This window comes from Macrobrachium nipponense, chromosome 6 (assembly GCF_015104395.2).
Source record: "Macrobrachium nipponense isolate FS-2020 chromosome 6, ASM1510439v2, whole genome shotgun sequence".
Lineage (NCBI taxonomy): Eukaryota > Metazoa > Arthropoda > Malacostraca > Decapoda > Palaemonidae > Macrobrachium > Macrobrachium nipponense.
The window spans coordinates 44,028,663-44,047,961 of NC_061108.1; the positions used below are offsets into that span (position 1 = coordinate 44,028,663).

Consider the following 19,299-nt stretch of genomic DNA (forward strand, 5'->3'; position numbering starts at 1 on the left):
AAGCTGTCTGGGCACGCACCATGGCCAAATGGGAGTGCGTTAACACCTGGTTAACGCCTCACAAAGGCTCATACACCATGTTCGTGACACCGGATCGAGTCCCGTCACCCTGCACTGACAAGGTGGTGGAGTTAACTCTCCAAGCCATTCTCCTCCCTGCCAGTAGAGAATTCTGGCACGAAGCTCCGGCCACGTTTACGGTAGGTAAACTGCATGCGGACTGTGCCTCAACCTTATTCTCCGACAGACTACCCAAGCTTCTGGAGAACATGATAAAAACAAAATTTGAGGCTAGGTCGAGACTAGCAAGGTCTATCAACTCTGTTACCTCAATGGAGTTGGTAGCCATGACCTATAAAGACGAACAAGTGTTCCAGGTCTTGACGAAAAGTCTATTACAGACTTACCTGTCAGACCTATATGACTTTGGCATAGCAAGACGAGCTTGCAGGAAATACGTCCTGGCGGAGGCTTCCATCAGGCATGAACCCAACAGGTTGATAAAGGCGTCAATCTGGGGTGAGAACCTGTTCCCTCAAGAAGAGGTAGACAATGTCTTGAGGGAAGCCTCTAGAGCCAAGAGCCAACCAGAGTTCCGAGTCCGGCATCAATCTGGTAAAGGCATCAATCTGGGGGGAAAGCCTGTTCCCTCAAGAAGAAGTAGACAAAGTCTTGAGGGAAGCATCTAGAGCCAACCAGAGCCTCCAAGTCCGGTGGGGACTTCCCTTCAAACGGAAGTTTGAAGCACCCGGACAGCAAGCTAGGGCAAAGAAGAGGCTGAGGAGGTACATGCCCTATAAGTCCTCTTGACCTCAGGCGGTTGTTCAGGCAGTCCTAGTATCCCAAGTTGGGAAGCCCTCAACATCAAAGGCCCAGCCACAGCATCAGTTTGTTCTGCTACAGACTCCGCCGGCCCAGCAACCCTTAACCTCCAGAGCCATCATGACCTCCCCCGCCTTTAACCCTGCCTATGAAGCTAGGGAATCTTTTCGTAGCTACAACAATAGGCATGCCGGTAGCAGTAGAGCCAGAGGCCACTCCCGGCTACGAAGCGGCTCAAGGGGTAGAGGATTCCGAGGAGGGAGAGGGTACAAACCTGCAGCCAACCAGTGAGAGACTACAGGTAGGAGGGAGATTATATCTCTTTTGAGACCATTGGACCTTCAGTCCATGGGCACACATTATAATCTCCAAGGGCTTGGGGTGGAAATGGAAGGAAGGGCCTCCACCACCAATAAACTTCTTCCAGATCCCAACAGCGTACCTGGTAGAATATACCAAAGATCTACAAAAGAAGGCCGTAAAGAAAGTAAGGAGACTTAAATTTGAAGGATGTCTGTTCACTGTTCCAAAGAAGGACTCAGACAAAAGAAGAGTGATTCTGGACTTGTCAAGGCTCAATTCATACATTCTTTGTGACAAGTTCCGTATGCTGACAGTCTCGCAGGTGCGGACCTTACTTCCCTGTGGGGCCGTCACCACCTGTATAGATCTTACAGACGCATACTATAATGTTCCGATAGCAAGGAACTTCTCTCCATACCTAGGCTTCAGCTAAGAAACAAAGCTTACATATTCAGAGTCATGCCGTTTGGGCTCAACATTGCGCCCAGAATATTCACCAAGCTAGGAGAGACGATAGTCCAAGAACTGAGAACCAGGGGAATAATGTTGGTAGCCTACCTAGACGACTGGTTCGTTTGGGCAGCCAGCATCGAGGAATGCCACAGGTCGACACCCAAAGTAATAGAACTCTTGGAGTTTCTGGGTTTTCAAATAAACAAGGAGAAATCTCGACTGGAACTGGCTTCCCACTTTCAATGGTTGGGAATCCAAAATGGGACCTAGAAAAACACAAGCTATCCATTCCACCCAGGAAGGCCAAGGAGATAGCTGCGGGTACAAAACAGTTTCTCAGGAACAAAAAGTCCTCTTGTCGTACCCAAGAGAGAATCCTCAGTTCACTACAGTTTGCATCAATAACGGACGTCCTACTAAGAGCCAGATTGAAGGATATCAATCGTGTCTGGAGAAAGAGAGCCAACAACAATCTCCGAGACAAGATCTCAGCAATTCCACCCATACTAGCAAAGAGGCTTTGCCCATGGACGAAGCACAAGAACCTAACCAGGGCAGTACCACTGCAATTCCCTCCACCGTCTTTGACAATTCATACAGACGCGTCACTGAGTGGGTGGGGGGGATACTCTCTGTACAAGAAGGTTCAAGGGATATGGTCGAATACGTTCCGCCTGTTCCATATTAATGTGCTAGAAGCTATGGCAGTTTTCCTAACCTTAAAGCGACTAACTCCGCCCAGGAACAGCCATGTGAGGATAGTCTCAGACAGCCTAGTGGTAGTACATTGCATAAACAGGTGAGGTTCCAGGTCAAGCAAGCTGAATCACGTGCTGATTGCAATATTTGCTTTGGCAGCGAAGAGTCATTGGCACCTGTCGGCAACCCATCTGGCAGGAGTCAAGAATGTGATCGCGGATGCTCTTTCCAGGAGTACTCCACTAGAATCAGAGTGGTCCCTGGACAAGAATTCATCCCAGTGGATTTACAATCAAATCCCGGGCCTTCAAGTGGACTTAGTCACAACAGAGTCCAACCACATGCTGCCATGCTATGTGGCTCCCAGCCTGGACCCTCTAGCCTATGCCACAGATGCGATGTCCATAAATTGGAACAATTGGCAGAAGATTTATCTATTCCCTCTGGTGAATCTTCTGATGAAGGTCTTGCACAAGCTACGATCCTTCATAGGACAAGTAGCATTATTTATCATAATTTAATCATAAATGATGATCCCTTTGCTCATATATCGTAGCCTGGGGCACTGCTTGAGGCAAGATGGGGCACCCCTTCCTACGTAACCCCCTCTCTCCCCTTCACTAACTCGGCTTATTACAGCGAATTTTCTTCTGTATGTTAGCGAGATATTTTCCTTGTATTTTCCTCTTTGGCATGATGACATTCTTGCCGAAACAAAGATAAACAAACGTAAATGCAAGAGAATGTCAGAGGTGAAACTCGAAGGTGTACTCTCTTTTTACAAAGACAATTTAATAAATCATGATTATTATGAATTTCATATTCCATTTTGGGTATTAAAAAACCAAAACTATGTTATTTATCATAAATGAAGATCTCTTTGCTCAAAGATTGTAGCCTTGGGCACAGTGTGACGTGTGCTGTCAGGCAAGAAAGGGGGCGTTACTAGGCAACCCTCCCCTCTCTATTCACTAACTACGTGTATATTATGATATTCTGTAATAATACTTGAGCGATTTTTCTTCATCTGTATGTTAGCAAGACGTTTTCCTTGTCTTTTCCTCATTGGCATGATGAACTTCTTGCCAAAACATACATAAACATACGTAAAAGTAAGCGAATGTCACGAGGTGAAACTCGAACGTGTAGTCTACTTGAAGTCTGTGGTCCTACTGATTCATGGTTGAACCAGTCAACCAGATACTCACTTCTGCGAGCCACAGAATCTCTACAGATGCCATTTCTCACAATTTCTTTGCCAATAATTATCAAAATTTACGATAACAGAAGAAATATTGCATTTTCTTGTACGGATGAATGTTTTAGGCTTAATGAGTTATGTTTACTAATTACCCTGTAACTACGAAAGTAAGAGGAATTTTGACGAAATATTTCGTATACATATTCTCAATTGCCATATGAAGCTCCATGAATTTTTTCATGACTTTGCATTTTTCGCCCTATACCACCATATATGGGGTTCCGGCCGGCCCCCTTAAGCGGATACTTCAGGAATGAGCATATGAAAACTGCGTCACTTTTCACTCAAACTATGAAATGCCTCTTGCACATCTATTTTCGCAATTTCAATATATTTCTGCAAGATCAAACGTTGACAGTCATCAAAAGGTCGGTCCACCAATTTGAGCAATCTTTGTGGAATGAACGATTTTGGTACTACATGTTCCAGTAAGCAATTCCTCAGGAATCTGTAATGAAGCTTCAGCTTGTGGGCCTTATTCAATGCAGAGCAGAAAGACGTCACGATAGCCACCAAAGAAGGATAGTATACAGCAAAGTCGTAGAGTTCACGCCTAAAGATTTTTCAAATTCTATCTCCTCCCTTGATACTTAATATTTAATATTAAGACCTGGGATTACTACCATATGTAGACCTGATGTAGACTTCCAATTAAATGAAGTTTTTTTTTTTCTAAAGGTAATTTTTTTTTTTTTGCTTTTTTGCTAGATATGAATTTTCTCATTATAGTAAGAACAGAACCCTGTAAATCAGAAAAAAAAACTAAAGTAAATCGGATAAAATGGCTTCATTTGATTGTTATATAATATCTTTCTAAGTTATATACCAAATTTCAATGCTACAGCCGATCAAAGTTATTGAAAGTGTTTTTACAATGACAATGTTGATAAATCATGATTATTACAAATTTTATATTTCTTTTTGGGTATTAATAAGCCAAAACTATGTTATTTATCATAATTTAATCATAAATGAAGATCCCTTTGCTCATAGATTGTAGCCTGGGGCACTGCGTCAGCTGAGATGGAGCACTCCTTCCTACACAACACTCTTTCCTTCACCAACTTGGCTTATTAGAGTGAATTTTCTTTTTCTGTATGTTAGCAAGATGTTTTCCTTGTCTTTTCCTCTTTGGCATGATGAAATTCTTGCCAAAACAAAGAAAAACAGATGTAAAAACAAGCAAATGTCAGAGGTGAAACTTGAAGGTGTACTCTCTTTTTACAAAGACAATGTTTATAAATCATGATCATTAAGGGATTTTGACGAAGGAAAAATCTATTTCTGGGGAGAGACCTGTGTCGCCCGGTGAAAAGGATCCTGGTATTCACTTTTCTAGTATAAACAGGTTCTAAATATACCAGAGAAAAAAGCTAGCATGGTATGCTGAGGTTACTACCCTCGTGTGAGCACCCTAAGGGCGTCGGGTATAAAGTACAAGGCGAGTGGAAGCCACTATTCACAGGTCTCCTGCCAATTAGAGGTTTCCTTTCCAAAATCCCTCTCATGGGGAGAGCCGACGCAACCACTACTGCTTCCCCTCTCGCTACTACTGCTACTACCCGACCCGATCGCCATCTGCAATCCTGAATTTTTAGACACTTTGGCTTGGATTGGTGAAAGGGTAGGGAAATTAATTAGAAGGGCTGGGTTCAACTGGCGACACAGGTCTCTCCTCAGAAATAGATTTTTCCTTCGTTAAAATCCCTTTTCTTGGTCGACCTGTGTTTGCCGGTGAAAAGTTACCAGAGAATGCCCATCCAATCCTACTAGATACCAAGTAATCTTATAAGGAGGAGTTAATGAAACCTGGGGTTCATTTTAGCTTCAATGTACTCACTTAATATTTACAATAGATCTATTTAAACTTAAGCTTACTTACTTACTACTTATGCTAAGACTTAAACTTATGACTTTTAATTAGTAATAGCCTAAAGATATCATATAATTGAGAGGGTATCCTGTAAGGTAATATCACATTTCCAGAATATGTACAGCTCGTTCTATAAAACAATCCGGAACCAAATATTTTAGGTACAAGATTTGGTGGCACGATGACGCCCAGGCCCTCTCAACCCAGAGGAGAGAGGTATGGTGGGGAGTACGAGCGAGGCAGGTAGAAAGGAGAGAGTATTAGGGAGGAGAAAGAGGTAGAAGAAGAATGATAGGATTTATTATTCAGGGGAGGCTGTGCTCCCTGCAGCAATTGCTGGGAATTTAAGGGCTTCTAGATTCTTCAAATAGTGGCGCTTAAAAACTACTGGGGATTTCCAACCCGTATATTTCTTCAGGTCCTCAAAATTCATATTTTGAAAATAATTAATAAAGGTAGCCACCGATATCATGGACATGTGGGATTGAATCCGGGTTGACTTGTTTGATAAAGTAGAGTATTTGCTTTCTAATACCTTTAAGAGAGATTGTGCCTCCTTTTTCTGTAATGAAAAGAGGACCTGACGATGTTGCGGAGGTTCTGGCTAAAAAGGATCTAAGGATAGTGACAGGGCACAATGATGTGTTCTGTGTCAAAGGAATGACTTTCCATGGAGTCCATCTATTTTGTGGGTCCCCATTCTTAGCCAGGAAGCTCCGGTCTGGGGATAGTAGTACTTCCCCTGACGGGAGGAAATCTATGTGGTCTGGATTTCTTGAGAGAGCTGAAAGTCCAGATATTCTGGCACCTGAGGCCATAGCCATTAAGAATAAAGTTTTTCTTAGGAGGGTTATATATGAGCATGATTCATTATTAGTGTCTGAAGCCAATTTAAGTACATCATTCAAGAACCTAGTGACCTTTTGTGGGTGGACAGTTGGTCATAGGCGTGCACATGCTCTCGGAATGGAGAAGTATGCATCCTACAAATTAATATTGAAGCCGACCTGAAAATTTTTTTTCAAAGCTGACTTGATTGTTGTAATTAGTACTGGCGGCTAGGCCTTTCTCAAATAGAGTTCTAAAGAACGAGATTGCCAGATTTGTGGTCATTTTGTGGGCTCCTGATTCCTTTAGGAATTTGGCCAATTTTTTAACAGCCGAATCATATTGCCTGAGAGTTGAATCTCTTTTATCTGATTCTATAAATACTATGTTACATGGATCAATACTCGCAGCCTTTTGGGCTGCAAACTTCATGAAGTCCATAAAGTTAGGGCTTTCAGAATTCTTGAGAAAGCTGACACAGTTTGAGTTTGTACTGTCTGTGTCAGCTCCAGGCGAGGGATCCGTTTGGGTTGGAGCTTCAGCTCTAGAAGGAGTGGAAACCAGTTGCTTTTCGGCCAATTGTGAGCCACTAATGCTACTTGTCCTGTGAAGGATCGTAGCTTGTGCAAGACCTTCATCAGAAGATTCACCAGAGGGAATAGGTAAATCTTCTGCCAATTGTTCCAATTTATGGTCATCGCATCTATGGCATAGGCTAGAGGGTCCAGGTTGGGAGCCACATAGCATGGCAGCTTGTGGTTGGATTCTGTTGCAAATAAGTCTACTTGAAGGTCCGGGATTTGATTGTAAATCCACTGGAATGAATTCTTGTCCAGGGACCACTCTGATTCTATTGGAGTAGTCCTGGAAAGAGCATCCGCAATCACATTTTTGACTCCTGCCAGATGGGTTGTTGACAGGTGCCAATGACTCTTCGCCGCCAAAGCAAATATTGCAATCAGCACGTGATTCAGCTTGCTTGACCTGGAACCTCCCCTGTTTATGCAGTGTACCACCACTAGGCTGTCCGAGACTATCCTCACATGGCTGTTCCTGGGCGGAGTTAGTCGCTTTAAGGTTAGGAAAATTGCCATAGTTTCTAGCACATTGATATGGAACAGGCGGAACGTATTCGACCATATCCCTTGAACCTTCTTGTACTGAGAGTATCCCCCCCAGCCACTCAGTGACGCGTCTGTATGAATTGTCAAAGACGGCGGAGGGAATTGCAGTGGTACTGCCTTGGTTTGGTTGAGCCCGAACGGCATAACTCTGAATGAGTAAGCTTTGTTCCCTAGCCTGAAGCTTAGGTATGGAGAGAAGTTCCTTGCTATCGGAACATGATAGTATGCGTCTGTAAGATCTATACAGGTGGTGACGGCCCCACGGGGAAGTAAGGTCCGCACCTGCGAGACCGTCAGCATATGGAACTTGTCGCAAAGAATGTATGAATTGAGCCTTGATAAGTCCAGAATCACTCTTCTTTTGTCTGAGTCCTTCTTTGGAACAGTGAACAGACGTCCTTGAAATTTTAGTCTCCTTACTTTCTTTATGGCCTTCTTTTGTAGGAGATCTTTGGTATATTCTACCAGGTCCGCTGTTGGGATCTGGAAGAAGTTTATTGGTGGTGGGGGCCCTTTCTTCCATTTCCATCCCAGGCCTTTGGAAATTATACTGTGCGTCCATGGACTGAAGGTCCAAAGGTCTCGAAAGAGATATAATCTCCCTCCTACCTGGGTCTCTCACTGGTTAGCTGCAGGTTTGTACCCTCTCCCTCCTCGGAATCCTCTACCCCTTGAGCCGCTCCGTAGCCATGAGCTGCCTCTGGCTCTACTGCTACCCGCATGCCTATTGTAGCTGCGAAATTATTCCCTAGCTTCATAGGCGGGTTAAAGGCGGGGGAGGTCATGATGACTGTGGAGATTGAGGGTTGCTGGGCTGGCGGAGTCTGTAGCAGAACAAACTGCTGCTGTGGCTGGGCCTTTGATGTTGAGGGCTTCCCAACTTGGGATATTGGGACTGCCCGAACAATCGTCTTGAGGTCGAGAGGGCTTATAGGGATTGTACCTCCTCGGCCTCTTCTTTGCCCTAGCTTGATGTCCGGGTGCTTCGAAGTCCCCACCGGACTCGGAGCCTCTGGTTGGCTCTTGGCTCTAGAGGCTTCCCTCAAGACATTGTCTACCTCTTCTTGAGGGAACAGGTTCTCACCCCAGATTGACGCCTTTATCAACCTGTTGGGTTCATGCCTGATGGAAGCCTCCGCCAGGACGTATTTCCTGCAAGCTCGTCTTGCTATTCCAAAATCTTATAGGTCTGACTGGAAAGTCTGTAATAGACTTTTCGTCAAGACCTGGAATACCTGTTCGTCCCTATAGGTCGTGGCTACCAACTCCGCTAAGGTGACAGAGTTGATAGACCTTGCTAGTCTCGACCTAGCCTCAAATTCTGTTTTTATCATGTTCTCCAGAAGTTTAGGTAGCCTGTTGGAGAATAAGGTTGAGGCACAGTCCGCGTCCAGTTTACCTGCTGTAAACGTGGCCGGAGCTTCGTTCCAAAATTCTCTACTCGCAGGGAGGAGAAGGGAGGTAGCCTCTGTGTTTCTTTTAAAGCCGGGAGAGGTTTATCCTCTGCTATGGCTTGGAGAGTTATCTCCGCCACCTTGTCGGTGCAGGGTGACGGGACTCGATCCGGTGTCATGAACATCGTATATGTGCCCTTGTGAGGCGTTAACCTTGTGTTAACGCACTCCCATTCAGCCATGGTGCGTGCCCAGACAGCTTGGGCTTGGTCCCTTGGGAAGATCACAGTCTCCTTTGGGACCTTGTCCACTCTAACTAGCGCGTGCTCCGCTAGTCTGACGAACCCGGGGAAGGGGAACTGGAGACCTTTCGGGTAAAACTAGAAGTCCTCCAGTGGCCGGGTCCCGCACCCTTCAATGGTTAACTTCCCATCTATGTATGGGGCCTGCATAGCAAGCCGCCATGGATTACTTTTGTGGAAGGGTGGGAGCTTGGAAGCATCTGGCACTGCCATAGCCAGCGCTGGAGATCCAGAGTGGAGAAAACCGGTCATCATCTCCTGTAAAGGTTTGATCTGCTCAGCCACCATGTTAGAAACTGACTGACCGGAGACCTCAGATCCGGAGGCGCGTCGCAACGACTCAAACCTCTCGTCTACTGCTTCCCTAACCCTCGTCAATAGAAGGTTAAGCGAGCAGTTCATGGTCTACACCGGACTCCGTCGCCTTGGGTTTCGCGAACTTTGATCTCGATCCCTTTGAAGGGAGAGAACCCTTGGCAGCAGGCGACTTGTCATGCGATGTCGACGGCCTTGGGGCCGGAGATGACTCAGTCGCCGCTGACGGAGTCGGCTTTGATCCCTTGGGCAGGGATTTCGGTCTTACTGACTTTTCCTTGGGACGAACCGACCGTGAGCTGTTCCAAGCAGGGGTGGACTTAGAGAAGCCCCGGAAAGAAGAGGTAGAAGAAGGAATTGGGCTAAGGAGACTACCTGCCTCACTTACCTCGCCACTTACCTGCTCTCCCAGGGCCATAGGTTCAATGTGGATGTTGATGGCAACCATATCGCCATCAAATCCTTTTGGTCGTCCAGAAGGGGGGCCATCTCCGCTCAGATGGCAGCGATGATTGGGGCCGCCAGATGTGGCTGGACTGACGCCGAAGGGGACCCCTTGAACAGAAGGGTTCCCAGGCTGGCGTCCAAGATGTAGGGGTGACCCGATGGCGCGTTTCTCCCGTACCCGGAGACCCAGCGCTTCAGGTCCGTCTTGGCGCTCTGGCGGGCGTCCTCAGCAGTCTGTCGGGGAGGAAGGGGAATTAACCTTCCCGACAGAGGAAACCAGTTTGTTAAACAATATTGTTACACGGTTAATTACAATTTTCATCATGAAAAAGGGGGTTAAGATGCTTACCTGATCATTCATAAGAAGCATCACCATCTCGTATCAGATGGTGCACGCCTCCGGAAGCCAAACCATATATGGAAGCTGCCCCTCCTCGCCTACAAAGGGGGACGGAGCAGTTCGAGTGGGAGCGACACACTTCGTGCCCCACGGTCTCGCCGAGGGAGGCAGAGCACCCCGGCGAATGGCAGCGCACCTTCTGTAATATTAATGAGTATCAGCCTCAAGAAGGCCGGAGCTGCTCCGGTGAGGGTATCGAACTTAAACTGGATAAAGTTCAAGACTTACTCATTAATAAATATTCAATTCACTGAATGATTTCTTATTTAAAAGCTAATTGCCTGCTCTCGATCCCGCTCCTGGATTCTATGTAGGTCTAATACTTGAGATTCGATATCCGCTAGACTATGAGGAGGACAGGCCTCAACTCTGTAAGTCCGGCCGGACCGGAAGGCTACGTATGAACGTAGGCGCCTACATGATCTCCAAAGAATGAGAACTGAGCTATGGCAGGTTTAATGCAAGACTCCGGTGGCGGATGTGAGGGTGAGTAACTCTCCATCGGCACCGCAAGGGTCCAGAGCTGTTCACTGTACGATCTCTTAAGGCTTAGCTCACTTGAAGTCTCATCTCTCTTTGTCCTAGCCACTGGCTGTGGAACAGACGTAGGTGGCGGGTCAGGGGAAGGTAATTCCATATCTGACGTTGCCTACCTCTACTGAGGGGGGTTGGGAGCAAGGCTCCTACCCCAATTCCACGGTTAGAGGAGCCGGAGAAAGAGACAACGGAGCGGCGGAGCAACATATGAACTACCAGAAGCTATGTCCGTCATCCGGCGGGGCCGGGGGACTATTGCTTGGAGCTGTAATATCCCTCACACCCCCCACACTCGTCCCCACCTTCCACTTATGTGAAACTCAAGCGGCCGTTCCTCACTAAGAGTACTAGTACCACGAGTTATAACGTTTCGGCTAGTATAGTGGGTGGGGGGGAGTTGCTAGGGGGGAGGGGTGGTCGGTCGTGAACGTCTGGCCACCTGCCCGATCAGAGGTGGCTACTCATTAGCGGTTGTGTAGGCTACCACTGTAGGGGTGGTACAGCAACCGGTTGGGGTGGCCCTCGATCGAGAGGCATAGCCTACTACTAAGGGTTAAACCGAAGGAGGCTAGGCCAAGGCTAATGTTAACCAGACCTTTTACTGTACAGTAATACAGTATTGTATAATGACAAGAGTGGATATACATCATACTTGATAACGAGGCACTATGGAAGAGTTGCAAGGGGTTTATATATATATATATATAATATTATATATATTATATATATATATATAATATATATATATAATATATATATATATATATATATATTTGGGAAAATAACCGATACGGATCTAACTGACTAACCGGGATCGCTAGCGACTTGGAACGTCAGGTTAAATCTCCTCTAGGATATCATTATGCGGACAGTAGCCCTCAACTAAACCTACCAAACTCGAATTTATTCGATTCAGACTGGCCAGGAGGATAGATCCCATAAAATGAAAGAGAGAGGGGCTCTCTTATCATTGATATCTCCTCTGAAGAGCTTTAACTCTGTCAGGGAAAGAGGCATAAGAGTAACGGTTAAGGACAGTTAGCCTACCTTATTAATATAGTTGGGCTGAACTGATGGGTGGCAACTCTTCCACTTCTTCAGTGAATTAATGAATAGAAATATTTGCATATATTTACTTTGAAAATAATAATTCATGCAAAATTACGTTGGGAAGAGAGAAAGAGTTTCTAACTCTCTCTCTCTCTCTCGTACTAAATAATAGAGTGCGTAGCCTATCAAACATGATAATAATATTATGTCGAGATTACTCGGATGCGCTCATGAGCTGTGGGGGGGGGTGAGTAACATAGTAGTTTGAACGCCCTCAGTCTAGCCCCCAGACTTACCCCAGAGTATGTCCTGAGCGCGTTCGGTACCTGTACGACTTAATTTCTAATAATAATAATAAATATAATAAGTGAGCACATGAATTAGGTACTTTTAATGCAAATAATATCTGATTTATTCTTATTTGAGCTAAAACATGCGTACCTAATTCCCACGCGTTCTTGCTCATGTTTTCAAAATGGCTGGGGGACGCCAACTTCCCCGCAACACTTTCTACGGGGCCGAAGGCTAATTTATAAATTATGAAAAACGGAAATTGGGGTATTCAACTTTGGTGCAGAAGACATTTCGGAGGAAGCCATCACGAAATACGCACTAAATACATGGTCAATCATGAGCAAGAAAGAGAGCGTCGTAGATTTACGAGTTCTAAAATGGGATTGTAGATGGCGCTCGGGTAGGGTAGTAGCAGTAGTAGCGAGGGGGGAAGTAGTAGACGTTGCGTCGGCTCTCCCCATGAGAGGGATTTTGGAAAGGAAACCTCTAATTGGCAGGAGACCTGGGAATAGTGGCTTCCACTCTCCTTGTACTTTATACCCGACGCCATTAGGGTGCTCACGCAAGGGTAGTAACCTCAGCATACCATGCTAGCTTTTTTCTCTGGTATATTTAGGACCTATTTATACTAGAAAAGTGAATAGCAGGATCCTTTTCACCGGCGAACACAGGTCGACCCAGAAATGAATTTTATATTCCTTTTTGGGTATTAATAAACCAAAACTATGTTATTTAACATAAATAAAGATCCCTTTGCTCTCTCTCTCTCTCTCTCTCTCTCTCTCTCTCTCCTCTCTCTTCTCTATCTCTGCTCTCTCTCTCTCTCTCGCACTCTCTTCTCCTCTCTCTCTGTCATCTCTCTCTCTCACCCTCTGATCTCTTCCTCACCACACTCTCTCTCTCTCTCTCTCTCTCTCTCTCTCTCTCTCTCTCTCTCTCTCTCCACTAACTATGCTAATATCACAGATATTATGATCTGAACTCTTATTAGAGTGAATTTTCTTCTTGTCATGTTAGCAAGATGTTTTGCTTGTCTTTTTCTCTTTGGCATGAGGGAATTCTTGCCGAAACAAAGAAAAACAGACTTAAAAGCAAGCGAATGTATGTCAGAGGTGAAACTCGCACATGTACCCTCTGTCATGTTTCTGCTTGCACTGAAGGGTGATAACTTGCTAACTTACAATCTTGCAGCTCATGGAATCTCTACAGATGCCATTGCTCACAATTTTTTGACTACGTAATTATAAAAATTTACAATAACAGAAGATATATTGCATTTTCTTGTATAAATCAGTGTTTATGGCTTATTGAGTTACTTTTACCAATTATCCTGTAACTATGAAAGTAAGACGAATTTTGATGAAATATTTTGTATATGCATTCTCCATTGCCACACATACGAAGATCCATGAATTTTATCATGACTGCGTTTTTCGTCCTGTACCCCCATATACATACATGGGTACCGGCTGGGCCCCTTAAGGCTACTGCAGCTTATAAAGGCAATTAATGTTCCATGATGAGTGAAGAATATGTAGAAAAAATAATGTTCTGGGCATCCACTCGCTTTTTTCTAAGATGGAACCTAGAGCTGAACTGACACTCTTGACTCTCCTTGCTGCAAAGAAAAGCAGGCTGCTACCTGTGTTGGGTGGTTTCAGGCTGTAAAAGGTTCTCCAACAAGCAGAAATGGGCTAAAATCAGAATGGGTAGAACCACACAAGCATGATGATGAGGGAAAAGTGTGTAAAATTAACAAACAGAGGAATCTGAATTTTATGGAATATTGAGATTTCTGTTTACAAGTAGTTTACTTGATAAATGTCTTAGTTTTCAAGGTCTCCTATTGTATTTTATATAGTATTTGCAAGTCAATTTTGGTGTTATAACAGCTCAACTTCAAAGTATATTTTTGTATAAATGTTATTTGTGTAGATTATTTTTTATAAACAAAGATGTTTGCTAAATATTATAAAAGGATAATGGTATCTCTTCATCACTGCATATGTGAAATGGTCATCATAGGTCTAATGGCTGCCATTATCGTAGTCATCATCTAGTCATTCCTGGCAGTCGTCACTGTCGGACTTGGAAAGCAGATTTTGTACCACGAACGGCGCGTTTATTAGGACGTATACGGTATTCTTAAAATTTGTTTGTACTTTGCCTTATCTAGGGTGCTAGTTGATTTGCTTATCAAATTGGGACTGTGAATTGTAAAAGAGCCCATTATGGTGCTGAAATCATATTACCTCTGTATAGTGGTTACAAATTACAAAAAATGTAGATGAATTGTGCAGTTGGCTAGATTCTTACATGCTTTTGTATCGAGGTAGGCTGTTGATGGAAGTTTATTGGAAATAGTATGATACCATGTATCAAAATGGGATACAGGAAGACTTGACTTTTTTTTATCATAAGGAATATTCTTTACCCTGCCAAAAGTAACCTATTCTCAAACACAAAATTACTTAAGTATCTTGTTGGCTGAGCATTTCTAATATATAATTTTCCTTTAAGGCGTCACTTATCGTACACCAGTGGCTCTTCAGATTCGTATCCAATAGATGATGCGGATAACAGTGACGTTTTTCTTTCCTCCCCTGGTCGTCCCAGAACGCCAACACCAACTAATGTGTCAGATACAGAAACAGAAACAATGACTATAACAAACCAAAGGTAAGTGCTTAATATTTTTTACATTGTCTACTAGAAGGTGTCTGTATAGAAATATAGTACAGGCAGTCCCTAGTTAATGGGGGGGTTCTTTCCCTGGCTGAGTGCCACTAACTGAAAAATCACGATAATTGCGCCAATAAACCGCTTAATGGCGCAACTAACCAGATATTAGTTCTGATAACGGCGTTGCTAGCCAAGCACTGTAACACCAAAACACCATTAACCAATGCCACAGTAAGCAGGAAATGCCTTTACTCTTCAGTCTGTGCAGTTTTACTGTTTTTGTTAGTGAGCGTTACATACTGTAAATTACTTTCAATAATATTTTCCTTATTGTGTTTCTAATTTGATCATACAAAAAATCTAGTTTTATTTCTGGCTATCAAAACTATCTACAAAACATGTGTGGTCATATATTTTTCTAAAAATATATTTGTTTTATTGCAAACCCATTACTACTTAAACATTAGTTTATTGAAGTATCTTGAATGAATCTCAGACATGTCATTTCAATTGAAGAAGAAAAAAATATTGAACAAATGGCATTTGTAACTTGCCACATAAACATTCATTATGGTAGGTCCACGTTAGTTACTCAGACCACTTGTCCAGAGCTCCCAAATGTACCCAGACTTTTAGAACTCTTTGGGTTATTGAGTGATCCTCTGTGGAACTTCAGCATAGTTTATTTGCTGCTTCAGTGCTGACCTTTACCTGATGACAATTTATGCTTTTTCAAGCATTATAATCACCTATGACTTGTGGTAAACTGCTGCATATATGTAAGATGATTGACATACACTTTAAGGGTTCAAAAAGACTTCGTCTTCACTTAGATCATCAGTCAGCTAAGCAGTGTGCTCTTAGTCAGTGTAACAAGTAATTTTTCCATCTCATCAGTTGGCCCAGCTCTTTCCTGCACAATGAAAGCATGTTTTATCAGTGCTGAAGATTATCCTGTATGATGGTCAAGGTTATTGATACTTATATATGCTAGTGACCGCTTGACAGACTGGGAGGTGAGGAGCACTGCTGCTGCATGGGTGCTCAGCATGCAATGGAAACTTTTATATCACTGTAATTTATTACCTAGAAAAAAATCAAAAGAAAGAATTTGGAATATGAGTTTTGCTGACTATATCATCTATCACTATCATCATCATAGAGATGAATACTGTATCGTAAAATAAAAGACCATTTTAATGTGGGAGTACCTGTAATCTGATTACAGTATTACCTCGAGATACGAAAGGCTCAACTTACGAAAAACTCGAGATACGAAAGCCAATGTGAAAAATTTTACTGCTCTACATACAGAAAGTTTTCAAGATACGAAAGGTTTCTGAAAGTCCGAGATTCGCCCGGATAACAATTTTGAAACTCGTGCCGCGCGCTGCCATCTTAGTACTAGTAGACTCGCCACCATCCCCCTGCTCTCCCATTGATTCCTGATGCTAGTCACCACCATGAAATCCTTCTCTCCTATTGGACAGCATCCCTCCCATCATGCATCTTATAGGTATACGTGGTGGCGTACCTATCTCGGCCTCTTCGTACCAACATCTCTATCGTACGCACACGGCATTCGTTCGGTCCAACGATTTCGTTTAGTAACGTAAATTCGTTAGTGATTTCGTTGCAGTATACTATTATCGTGTTGTGCGGAAACTTTATTGTGTTACTTATACGTAAATTACGTACAAGATAACGTAGTCATGGGTCCCAAGAAAGTTGAAATTCATGGAAAGAAGTGCATGCTCTCTTTGGAGACAAAGATGGAGATCATCAAGAAGTACGAAGCTGGTATGCGATTGAGTGTGATCGCAAAGGAATACGGCCGTAATCCGTCGACAATAGGTACCATCCTTAAACAGAAGGATGCCATCAAAGCAGTTACACCGTCGCAGGGCATCACTATTTTGTCCAGCAAGAGGACCCACGTGCACAACGAGATGGAACGGCTGCTCCTCGTCTGGATAAAAGACAAAGAAATCGCTGGCGATACGGTAACGGAGACAGCAATTGCCCACAAGGCCAGCGCTATTTTCGGCGATTTGATTGCACAGGCGGAAGACGACGGAGGGGAAGGGACTTCAACGCAAACCCCAGAGTTCAAGGCTCCGCATGGCTGGTTCAAGAAATTTCGTAAACGAACTGGCATCCATTTGGTGGTGCGCCATGGGGAGGCTGCCAGGTCGGACATGAAAGCGGCCAAAGCATTTAAGAAGACTTTCGACGAGATGATGGCCAAGGAAGGCTACAGTTCTCAGCAAGTCTTCAATTGTGATGAGACTGGCCTTTTTTGGAAAAAAATGCCTCGTCGGACGTACATCACGGAGGAAGAGAAGAAGCTACCCGGGCATAAGCCTATGAAAGACAGGCTTACACTCGCACTTTGTTCAAATGCCAGTGGGGATTGCAAGGTGAAACCCCTACTGGTGTGTCATTCCGAGACTCCTCGAGCCTTCAAGGCCCACAAAGTGCTGAAGGAGAAGCTTCCAGTGATGTGGAGGGCTAAAGCAAAAGCCTGGGTAACGAGGCTTTTGTTCACGGAGTGGGTAAATCTGTGTTTCGGCCCGACAGTGAAGAAATTTTTGGAAGAGAAGTGCCTCCCCCTGAAATGTCTGCTGGTGTTGGACAATGCCCCTCCCCACCCTCCTGGGTTGAAGAAGATATCCTAGCGGAGTATTCCTTCGTCAAGATTCTTTTTCTTCCGCCCAACACCACCCCTCTCCTCCAGCCCATGGACCAGCAAGTGATAGCGAACTTTAAGAAGCTGTACACAAAACATCTTTTCAAGAGATGTTTTGACATCATCGATACCACAAACCTCACCTTGCGTCAGTTTTGGAAGGAGCATTTTGACATCGTCATTTGTATCCAACTCATCGACCAAGCTTGGCAGGAGGTTTCGAGGCGAACCTTGAATTCCTCATGGAGGAAACTCTGGCCTGATGCCTTATCCGCCCGAGACTTCAAGGGATTCGACGTGGGCGAAGCTGGTGCTGCAGAGTCAGAAACAGTTGACGATCCGGAAACTGTTTTGGAACCAGATCTTGACGAGATCGTTGCACTGGGCAAGTCCATGAGGCTGGTCGTCGACGAGGACGACATCAACAACCTTCTCGAGGAGCACCAAGAGGAGCTTACGACAGATGACCTGAAGGAGTTGGAGGCCATGCAACATAACGTCATTCAAGAGGAGTTCTCTAGCAGCGGCGAGGAAGAGGAGGAGGAGCTTATGACAACGGCAGAAATTAAGGATGTTCTAGCCGCTTTTCATAAAGTGCAATCGTTTATCAAGAAAAGACACCCTGAAAAGGCTCACACAGGTCGTATGCTTGCGCAGTTCGATGACGTTTGCGTGAGTCGTTTCAGGAACATTGTGAAAAGTAGGCAGAAGCAATCTTCCTTGGATCGTTATTTTTTAAAGAGGCCTTCAGCATTAGCAGGAGTAAGCAGAAAGGAAGAACCAAGTGATAAAAAACAGAAAGTTGAAAGCAAAAAGGAAGAACCAAGTGATGAAAAACAGAACGTTGAAAGTGGTGATGAAGTTGAAATTCTGTAAAAAAAAAAAAAAAAAAAAAAAAAAAAACCTACGTAAAAGTAATAAAAAAAGTTAAAAATAAAAAAAATTTAAAAAAATTTAATTTTTAGATTTTTGTAAGTTAAGTGTTACAGTTTTGTTAATGTGTTTTGTAAATTTTAGTTTTATAGTTTTCCTTAAATTTTTTATGTGTTTTCGTAAAGTTAAGTGTACGTACGTACGTACGTTATCTGCCGTTTATCCTCCTCCTCCTCTGCCGCCACTTTCGAAGATAGCCTCACTCGAAAGGTAAGCTTCCACATTTTACGTTACAGTAATAATATTTCTTGTACACTAATATACACTTTATTTACAGGTTTTGCATTTTTATTCTTAATTTAGGTATTGAATGGTCCAAATTGTTGTAGTATTTCATTGTTTATAGGTCAATTTAGCTTTATTATGAAATTTACTTGGGTGTTTTTGGAGGGCTTGGAACAGATTAGCCATTTTACATGTAAAATGTGGTCCAAGATACGAAAACCTCATGATGCGAAAGGCGCCTCGGAACGGATTAATTTCGTAACTCGAGGTACTACTGTACTTTACTTTTTTTTAATATTAAGTACTTTCTGGAACAAAACTTACAGGTTTAGAGGTCTGATGTAAGTCATTTACTAATTGTTTTACATTTTATAATTTTAGCTCTTTCTGTGCTAGAAGAGTATTTATGCAAGACATTTTCTTGTATTTTGTTGTATACATTTTTCAGCTTTTATTTTTTGATGCTACAAGTGAATTGGTGTGTTAGGTAATCACAGTTTTTTTATATAGATGTCAGAACTGCAAATACTAAACAGTTTAACCTTTGTGTATGATTTCATTTTTGTTTTTTAGAATTAACTCATTTACTCTTAGGATTGTCCCTGATCAAGTGGAATACTTTCTTGGCAAGATGTGCTTCAGTACTGCTTGCAAGTTTGTCAGTTCTT

The 19,299-nt window shown here is 43.5% G+C and overlaps 1 protein-coding gene across 5 annotated transcripts in view; it reads left to right on the forward strand.

Annotated features, from left to right (window-relative positions):
* The window catches only part of LOC135216295 (bridge-like lipid transfer protein family member 1), a 344,268-nt gene that overhangs the window by 29,413 nt on the left and 295,556 nt on the right, over positions 1-19,299 (forward strand). For 3 of the 5 annotated variants that reach the window (XM_064251461.1, XM_064251462.1, XM_064251463.1), the window contains exons 3-4: positions 14,128-14,241; positions 14,623-14,781. In XM_064251461.1, coding sequence (XP_064107531.1) covers positions 14,128-14,241; positions 14,623-14,781 — 273 coding nt within the window. The remainder of the gene's footprint in view (positions 1-14,127; positions 14,242-14,622; positions 14,782-19,299) is intronic. The other 2 variants (XM_064251464.1, XM_064251465.1) reach the window with 1 other exon arrangement.